Here is a 9,489-nt window from a genome sequence, read left to right on the forward strand (position 1 = left end):
CTATATAGTATAGACGACTAACGAATAGTCGTCTAGAAGGGCCCTCGGTACGTTTCGCTAGTTAAGCTTATAGTTACGAATATAGTCGTTATATTGCTTTCGACTAGAGCTATTAAACATAGTATAGTCCTTAAGTTTAGCATCCTTCTTCTAAACTAGGACGGATAGTAAGGAAGGCCTTACTATTAGCTTAGTATTAGTTGCTAGGGCTTCCTATAGGCGGCGAATTTCGAGGAGATTATCCTTTAGCTATTATTCTTAACGCAAGGCAGTAAGCCTGTTTTAGGTAGCTTCTTAAAGTCTCGCTACTAGCTAGGGCCTAAAGGCTAGTTAGCTATATCGACGGTTAATAATATTGCTAAGAATGTCGTTAACGGGCAACGATAGGTTATTCCCTTCGATTATAGGTTCTTTAGTAGGCCCTCTAGTAGGCTCTTTAGTAGGCACCTTAGTAGGAGGCACTTTAGTAGGCACTTTAGTAGGCACTGTGCTACTAGCGTTATCGTTACTAGCGCTGCTAGCGGCGCCGCGGTTGTTGTTGCTTCGTAATAAGCCGGCTATTATAATAAGAGGTAGCACCGATAATATATTATAGGCCCCTAAGATACGGATATAGCGGAATTAGTAGATATCGGCTTAGTGCGATTGATTTAGTATAATAGGCCGTATAGAAGGCCTTGCTTAATAATTAGTACGGTTATTTTTAATAGAATAGTACGTATAGGTCCTGTTCTTCGGGCGTAATATAGTTAGATCGGTTTTCGTAGCTATACCGCTAAAAGCTTAAAATAAGGTCTATCTAGCTACTGCCCTTAAAGGGTAGATCGAATACTATATAAGAAGGGTTATATTAGCAGGTAGATAGGATAGTAGTAAATTAGTATAGTATTCGATAGAGATCTAAGAGAAGAGGGAGGAAGGTAGGCAAGTTAGCCTAACGCTAAGCGCTAAGCCCTACCTAAGGTACTAAGACCCTAGCTTTACTTAAGCCTAGTTATATACTAATTACGTATAACCTCTTTAGTCCTAATACGAGTCTATAGCGAGTCTATACTATAGAATCTAATATATACCGAATCCTTAAAGGTCTTACTCTATATTATTAAGTATACTATTAGGCATAGGAATACCTTAATAAGAATGCCCGCTAAGCTCTAGATAATAGTATAGAATATACGGAATACCTAGTATAACGTATAGTCGATTAGCCTACTTCCGGATACGATAGCTATTCTAGAGGTAAACAAATTCGAGGACTTTATAACGTATAATTAGTATATAGATTGCAAGGAAGGCAATCCGATCCGCTAGCAATTTAGTATCGTATAGTAACTCGCGTAGTAACTTGTAGAAATAGCCTCTCTAGCTATTTAGTATAGGTACTTACTAACGCTACTATACCTTAATCCGCTAGTTTATCTTACTCGTACCGCATTTAAAGCAGTCCTCGAAGGCGAGCGGTTGTTCTTATTCTAGGTTACTACGAGTCGTAAGGCGAGTCTTATAGTAAGCGTCCGCGGCTAGAATCGTTTCTACCCTACGGTCTAATCGAATAATCTATAGTATTATACTACTATTCCGGATCGTTATAAGGTATTAAGCTAGTATAGAGACAGCTATCCGGCTAGTAATACCTATATAGATCTAGATAATATAACGCGAGTAAATATTAATCGCTACGTAGATCTATATTCCCTAATACTCGAATTTATAGTAAGTATCTATTAATATTACGTAACTAGGGCCGGGTATAATAATCGCTCTATAGTACTTTCGCGCCCGCTCGCGGCGGACTCGTAACCCTTTAGGATTTAGTAAGGAAGCTATACGATATAGCCGATCTCTACTAATAATATTATATTTAGACCTAATATAGGTATATAGGTACTATCGGCTAAAGGACTCTACTATAGACTTCTCGAGCTCTTCCTATAAGACCTCTACTATCTATTCTTCCGCTTCTATCTATCTATCTATTAATAATGCCTTCTTTAATCTAAGCTCTTAACGTATCCGTTAATACCTCCGCTAGCTAATCTTAAACCTATCTGCCTATAGTACTCGAACCGCCTCTTTATTAGTTAACCGTAGAACGTAGAAGGTATATACGATCCGGATCTTTAGTACCTTAATATCGTTAACTCGGTAATAGTAAGTAGAGTAGCTATAATTAATATTCTACTCTTTAAGCCTTCGTTTAAGTATATTAAGGGATATCTAACAACCGGTCTCCTATATAAGGTACTATACGATTGCTTCCCGTATAGTACTACTATAAACTTAAGATATTATCTAAGCCTTCTATAGCGATAAATCGATATATAGAGGCATTCTACGAGTTAATAGCGAGTATATTACGAGTCGTAGAAGGTCAAACACGAAGAATTAGGTAGTAATAGCGGTAAGAGGTATAAGAAACCCCGCATTGAGCCTCTGGTATGTATAGGCCTCCCTATGTTTGCCTGTCTGCACGTGCTTACGTGGAAAAGTCTCGATCGCCGGAATCACATCTTGACCAGCACAATCTACACCGGCGCCCATACGTTTGCTCGCCTGCTTCCGGAGCGATGATACCAAGTTGAGGCCGCCTCTGCCGATCAGAGGAGTGTCTCCGTCGCCGCCGACATGACCACTCTCCAGCCACGACCGCCGTACAGCGAGGACGAGCTGAAGCACCTCTATCCCTCCACCCTCGAATTGCAGCAAGTCCAGATCATCCTTCGCCACGGAGAGCGGACGCCCGTCTCCGCTCGCTTCAAGAATGCTGGCCTGCACGGCACATGGCCTTACTGCAGTGCAGCACACCAGCTCAAGGCAGCGATTCTTGCTGCTGATGGCTCGTGGGACTCGCTTGCATGGAAGAGGCGACTGGAGACGTTCGCTTCGAACGACACGCCCAAGTTGGCTACGGGACCTCATAGCGAGGTGGACGGAGTTTGCCTGCCCGGCGAGCTCACTGACAGAGGTCGCGAGACCACTCTGGCTCTCGGCCAGCGCATGCGCACGCTCTACGTCAACCAGCTAGCATTCCTGCCCAAATGCTTGGACGAGCAGTCGGCCGCGCAAGTCAGCCTCAGAGCTACCCTGATCCAACGTGCGTTGGAGAGCGTGCAGCAAGCCTTTACCGGCTTGTATCCATCTGCCTCGCGATCACCGGGCATGCTGCCGCCTGCTATCGTGCAGAGGTCAATGCAAGATGAGACTCTCTTCCCAAACGAAGGAGGCTGTGCAAGATTCGCAGAACTGTCACATCAGTTCGCAGACCGCGCCGCGAAGCTGTGGAACGACTCTCCGGAGATGAAGTATATCAACAAGAAGGTCGGGAAATGGATGCCCAAGGACAGTCCTGTCGCCAAAGTTGACTCACATCCAAGGTTATCTGGACTCATGGATACCATCAATGCCACTCTTGCCCATGGTCAGGCTACCCGACTGCCATCAGAATTCTACGACGAGACTGTGCGTGCCAACATTGACAGAATTTGCGTGGAAGAATGGTTCGCCGGCTATCAAGAGACCAACGAGTACCGCAAGCTTGGCATTGGTGCCCTTCTAGCTGATCTGACCCTACGAATGGTCGAGCACACTATTGGCCATCCCAACGAAGGGCAAGATAGGCCGCTGAAGATGGGCCTTTCTGGCTGCCACGACACCACAATCGCAGCCACCTTGGCAGCCCTAGGCGCTTTCCATCATGAGAAAGATAAGTGGCCGAATTTCACTTCGTCAATTGCTTTCGAACTCTTCAAGTCTAAAGACGCCGCCTCACCTGCTGGTGCAGTGTGGCCCAGCAAAGAGAAGTCATGGTGGTACTCGCTCATGTCTCCACCAAAAGTTCCAGCAGACGTCGCTGCCCGTGAACCGCTGGCAAGCATGCCACAATCCACGAGACAGAAACTCGACGGACACTTTGTCCGTCTACGCTACAATGACAAGCCTGTGAATTTGCCCTTCTGTAAATCTCCCGGCCGACATTTAGAGGGCGACGAGAGCTTTTGCACTCTTGCTGCGTTCAAGGAGGCCGCGGACATGATTACACCCATGGATTGGAAAGCAGAGTGCAAGAGCAATCTGGGTACATCTGCTTTCCCTGACAAGTTGCAGCCTCCGCCGGGGATTTCTGCGCAGTGAGGCTCGTGAGATGGAGGCACGAAAAGGTATGGTCATGGGTATAGATAGACATTACTGGGCTATAGAAGATTTCACTCATAGATGAATGGATGAGCACACACACACACACACACCCCACACACACACACATCTACGTTCCTCTCATTCCACTAGATCAGCTGAAGGACTTTTTGCGAATTCAAACTGGAAATGACACGGTACTCGATTTGCTAACGAATAAGCCATTATCACTGGTATCACTATGCAACTTCAACAAATATCCCATATGTACATTGCTCGCCGAATGCTGCCTGCGCTATGCATGAATAAATGACAGCGCAAGTAATTAATCCCGCCCAGACATCAAGCTCATTACAACCGTCTATCGTTCCCTACCTCTATCCTGGCCCCATCTCAAAGCACTCTGCCTAGGCCTTTGTTGCTGGTCCTGTGATTGCGGTTGCGGCTGGTCCGCAAAACGAATGTTCTGCCGTGGTGTCGGCTGTCTCGGCGAATCAGATTCTTCGGAATCACTATCCGCCTCCCTCGTGATACCTAAAGCGCCCTCTCTCCTTCGTCGCTCGGCTGCTGTTTCACCTTCGCTGATATTGCGAGAGTGTTTATGTGAAGTCGAGCTCGAGGCCTTTGGCGGCACGCGTTCCGTCCCATCATCGTCCGAGTCCTCTTCTGTGGTCTGACGTTCCAGCGCTAATCTTCTGCGTCGCTCTGCTGCAGTCTCACCCTCGTCTGACTGTTGCTTGCGACGTTTACCGATGTCTGACCGAAGGTCGTGGAATGGGACCTCTTGGCCACTCGAGATGAGCTGAAGCTTGTTGGAGTCGTTGGTGTCAGCTCGCTCGATCGCGACCGTCCCTTCCTGTTCCTCTCCAGTCTCCGGATGCTCATGAACCACTGGCACAGATCCACGCAGTTGCTTTCCATAACCTTGCTGAATCTGGGCATAATCACGAGTCTCTTTTCTCGCTTCCCGCTTCACGGTCTCGGGTGCATCGCTGTTCTCCACTGCTTGAACACGCGTCTTCGGATCCATGCCTTGGATGTGACTGATGAAATCGGCTTTGCTCATACGCCTACCCCCAGTGGTGATAGTGAAGCGCACACGTTCATCATCATCAGCATCATCATCATTGCTAGCGGTGGGTTTCTTGTCCGCTGGGCCACTGGGAGGGCTTGCTGTGGAAGGACCTGGAGCGCCTGGCTCGACCTTGCCCTCCTTATGACCAAGACCAAGCATTTTACCCATGGTGCCAATTCGTTGTCTTGCCTTTTCAGTCTCTCCGGCAGTGCTTTGCTTTCGATCCGGTGCAGGGATGTCGTATTTCTTGATGACTTCGCCATCTTCGTCTTCAACAATGATAGTGTTGCCATATTGGTAGGCACGAGCAGGACCCCCTGATGCCTTCTTCTCTTCTTCCTTCGGGGGCTTCTCTGCCCGTCGTTTACGCACAGCCTCGCCAGTCATAGAAGTCATCTTGTTCAGTCCTGAACGCCAACCTTTGCCGGGCCTCTCGAGCTTCTCGAGCTCCTCTTTGCCTTCGCTCTCGATTTTCTTGACTTCCTCTGCGGCTTCGTGGCCTGGGTCACTATTTGGATCATCTTTGGTAGTAGCAACACCAGCGTTCAGATCGGCATGCTCTTTCCGCATTAGCCTCCGTCCCTCACGAGTCTCGCGTTCCTCTCGCTTTCTGGATCCTTGCTGTCCTCGACTCTGCTCAACGGCCAGCACATTGCCTTCATCATCTTCAAACACAGTTGCTTTCCCTTCTTCATAGATCTCGCCAGCGCTGGCGTCGCGATCTTCCTCTGGGGAAGAGTCCTTCTCATCCGAGGGCGGATCGCTCTTGACGGCCAACGTGTCTGAGTCGCTTCGAGTCCATGGGCTTTCAGACTGTTCCACTTCATCTCGTTCTCTACGCGAGAGAGGCTTTATGGCAGATTCACTGACTGGGCCACCTGGACCACGCCCATATTCCCAACTCTTGGACTTCTTTGACCTGTGTCTGGAAGATGCTCGGCTTTGCGTACGACTTGGGTTATCTTCCTCCCTCTGTCGCCTCAAGAAAGGCACACCAGGAGCGATAGGCATACCGCTCGGAGTTGACTTCTCGTCGAGTGACTGCATAGACATTGAGCTCTTGGAGCGCGATTGAATGCGAGGAAGACGGTCTGTCCAATTGATGCCTTCCTCGTTGCCCTTCGTGTATGACATGGTCAGAGTGAGGGTGTTTATGTGTTTTCCTAGCGTGAAAACGGCAATCGATGATCCATGAACAACGATTGAGCAAATGACCAGGAATGTAGTCACCGGCCAGATCGTATATATGACGTTATATTCCGGTGTACTTTCCGGAGGAAGGGCTTTGAGTGGTGTTGTTGTGTCTGTCTCGAGCTCGGCCCTTGCGAGAATGGCGACGAAAATGGCCCCGACTCCGATTGGGCCAAAATGGCCGGCAAATAGTGCTTCTCTCCAAGTTTTGATGTCAGGAATAACTGGCTTGAGTAGCAGCATGATGGGGATGCGCCTGAATAGCAATACCAGAATTGCGATAACAACAAGCCTCCAAACATCGAGTCCAAGGTTGCCAGAGTTGTATTGCTCCCAGGGAATGATGGTTCCAAAGTATACGAAGAATGCCAAGTTTATCAGCAAGTCGATAACATTGGACACGTGCGATTCCTCCGTCTTCTCAGTAAACCATCCGTCGTTACTGAATCCGACACCGCAGGCAAAGCCCACCAGAAGATCGTCCAAGCCAAGGATGGAACCGGAGCCGGCGCAGAACAGGGCCAAGACGAAGTAGAAGACCAGAAATGATTCTCGGTCGATGAGGTCACGCTCATGAGCAGCGCGAATAGCACGACGTGCGATGTAGCCAATACAGACGCCATAGAAAGCGCCAAAGACACACTCGTACAGGATGGTGTAGCAAAACCAATGATAGACGACTTCGCCAGCGTGCGGCCTGTAGTTGATGATGTACAAAGCCAAGTAAATGAAGGGAAATGCCATACCATCGTTGCAGCCAGATTCTGCGGAAAGCAGATCTCGCAGATGCTTAGGCACTCGCTTTGCAAACTTGCCTTTTCCAACAACCGAAGAGGCCAGAACGGGGTCGGTAGCGGTAACGCAAGCTGCAAGCGCCAAGCTCTCGAGCCAGCTCAAATGTTGGTAAAAGAGTGCCCACACGAACAAGCTGGTCATCAGCCAGCCGAAGGTCATGACTGGGATCAGGAGAAAAGTGACTGATCGCCAATGGCGCTCCATGTAAGCCTTTGGCAATTCGACGCCCACAGCGAAACACTGTACCACAAGGACAATACGCGAGAATTCAAGAGTGATCTGGTCGACATTCCCCCATGTTCCTGGATCGATCAGATTTGCGGCGTGCGGACCGAAAATGATACCGCAAATCGTGGCCACTGTAGCCTCACCAATGTACAACCTCTCCTTGATGACAGACGAGCACAGCATGAACAGACTCGTGAAGCCACCCAGGATGATGTAGACCAGGTGAGGCCTGTTGACGGACAACTGGTCCCAAGCCATGGCGAAGGATGTATAGCGATCGCTCTCTACTTAGGGAAGTGTATTGATAACTCTTGACTCCTGTTCGTATCTGTTCGTGGCAGCTAGCGAGCCGGTCGGACGTCGAAGGTCTGGGCGGCGTCGGCCTGGCGTCGGTCGAAAGAAGAGTGTGAGACAGTGGTTGAATGCATGCATGCAGGACAGTGGTGGCGCGCAGTCGCGGCTCGCGAAGTGGCCCAGATGGCGAGATGGAGTGGTGGCGTGGCAGAGCAGAGCGGAGCAGAGCAAGAGTGATGAAGGAGGACAAGAATTCAGCGAAGAATGTCAAGCCTCTCTTGTCGCGCGGTCAAGGTGTGCCAAGCGCAGTGCCGATCCGATGGAGCCTTGGAGGCGTTTGGTGGGCATGTATTTCTCGGCGCGACGTCAGATGTCGCGATATGCTGCAAGGTATATATGTCTCCGACTCTCCGCCGCTCTGCCGAAGCGAGCGAAGCAATTGAGTACAGTAGTATTGGCGCCGAGGCGGCGCTGGGCGTGCAGAGTGCGGGCGTGAGCGTTGGCGTTGGCGTTGGCGTTGGCGGTCGACGCTGTGGTGATGCACAGCAGCTGCTGCTGATGCTGATCGCGATCCTTCACCAACCACGCAAGCACGCATTGATCGCATTGATGGGCGGGCGACAGCTTATGTGCATGTGGGTACAACCCTTGACCCTGGCCCCCCACCACTGCTGCGGAACGTCACTTTCTTCTCCGCTGTCGTCGCACTAACTAGGGAGGCCTATATATACTAGAGGCTCGATGCGGGGTTTCTTACACTTCTTACCGCTATAACTACCTAATTTTCTTATATAAAACCTTCTAGGACTCGTACTATACTCGCTATCGACTCGTAGAATGCCTAAGGCCTCTACGTATTAGTTTATTACTATAGAAGGCTTAGATAATATCTTAAGTCTATAGCGGTTATAAGAAGGGTTATATTAGTAGGTAGATAGGATAGTAGTAGGTATAGTAGTATTCGATAAGAATCTAAGAGGAGAGAGAGGAAGGTAGGTAAGTTAGCCTAACGCTAAGCGCTAAGCCCTATCTAAGGCATCGAGACCCTAGCCTTACTCGGCCTAGTTATATACTAATTACGTATAGTCTCTTTAGACCTAATAGCGGTACTATATAAGAAGTAATCGTATAGTACCTTATATAGGAGACTAGTTATTAGATATCCCTTAATATACTTAAGCGAAGGCTTAAAGAGTAGAATATTAATTATAGCTAGTATACTTACTATTACTACGTTAAGGATATCGAGATACTAAAGATCCGGATCGTATATATCTTCTATATTCTATAGTTTACTAATAAAGAGGCGGTTCGAGTACTATAGATAGATAGGTTTAAGATTCGCTTATAGAGATATTAATAGATACGTTAAGAGCTTAGATTAAAGAAGGCATTACTAATAGATAGATAGAGTAGATAGTAGAGATCTTATAGAAAGAGCTCGAGAAGTCTATAGTAGAGTCCTTTAGCCGATAGTATCTATATACCTATATTAGGTCTAAATATAATATTATTAGTAGAGATCCGCTATATTATATAGCTTCCTTACTAGATCCTAAAGAATTACGAGTCTACTATAAGTAGGCGCGAGAGTACTATAGAGTAATTATTATACCTAGCCCTCGTTACGTAATATTAATAGATACTTACTATAAATTCGAGTATTAGGGAATATAGATCTACGTAGCGATTAGTAGTACTTACTCGCGTTATATTATCTAGATCTATATAGGTATTACTAGCCGGATAGCTATCTCTATACTAGCTTAATACCT

At 47.7% G+C, this 9,489-nt stretch overlaps 2 protein-coding genes across 2 annotated transcripts; one reads left to right on the plus strand and one right to left on the minus strand.

The window, feature by feature from the left end:
• Positions 1 to 2,625: 2,625 nt before the first annotated feature.
• Positions 2,626 to 4,242, plus strand: MYCFIDRAFT_150978 (uncharacterized protein; the record flags this gene model as incomplete). The annotated part of the gene is made up of 1 exon (XM_007925196.1): positions 2,626 to 4,242. The coding sequence occupies one exon, from the start codon at positions 2,626 to 2,628 to the stop codon at positions 4,129 to 4,131; it is 1,506 nt and encodes a 501-aa protein (XP_007923387.1). The 3' UTR covers positions 4,132 to 4,242.
• Positions 4,243 to 4,492: 250 nt separating this feature from the next.
• MYCFIDRAFT_81904 (uncharacterized protein) lies at positions 4,493 to 7,678 on the minus strand (the record flags this gene model as incomplete). Its single annotated transcript, XM_007924617.1, has 4 exons — positions 4,493 to 4,826; positions 4,893 to 5,523; positions 5,626 to 5,932; positions 6,077 to 7,678. The coding sequence occupies 4 exons, from the start codon at positions 7,676 to 7,678 to the stop codon at positions 4,493 to 4,495; spliced, it is 2,874 nt and encodes a 957-aa protein (XP_007922808.1).
• Positions 7,679 to 9,489: the final 1,811 nt, after the last annotated feature.

Source organism: Pseudocercospora fijiensis (genome assembly GCF_000340215.1).
Source record: "Pseudocercospora fijiensis CIRAD86 unplaced genomic scaffold MYCFIscaffold_2, whole genome shotgun sequence".
Lineage (NCBI taxonomy): Eukaryota > Fungi > Ascomycota > Dothideomycetes > Mycosphaerellales > Mycosphaerellaceae > Pseudocercospora > Pseudocercospora fijiensis.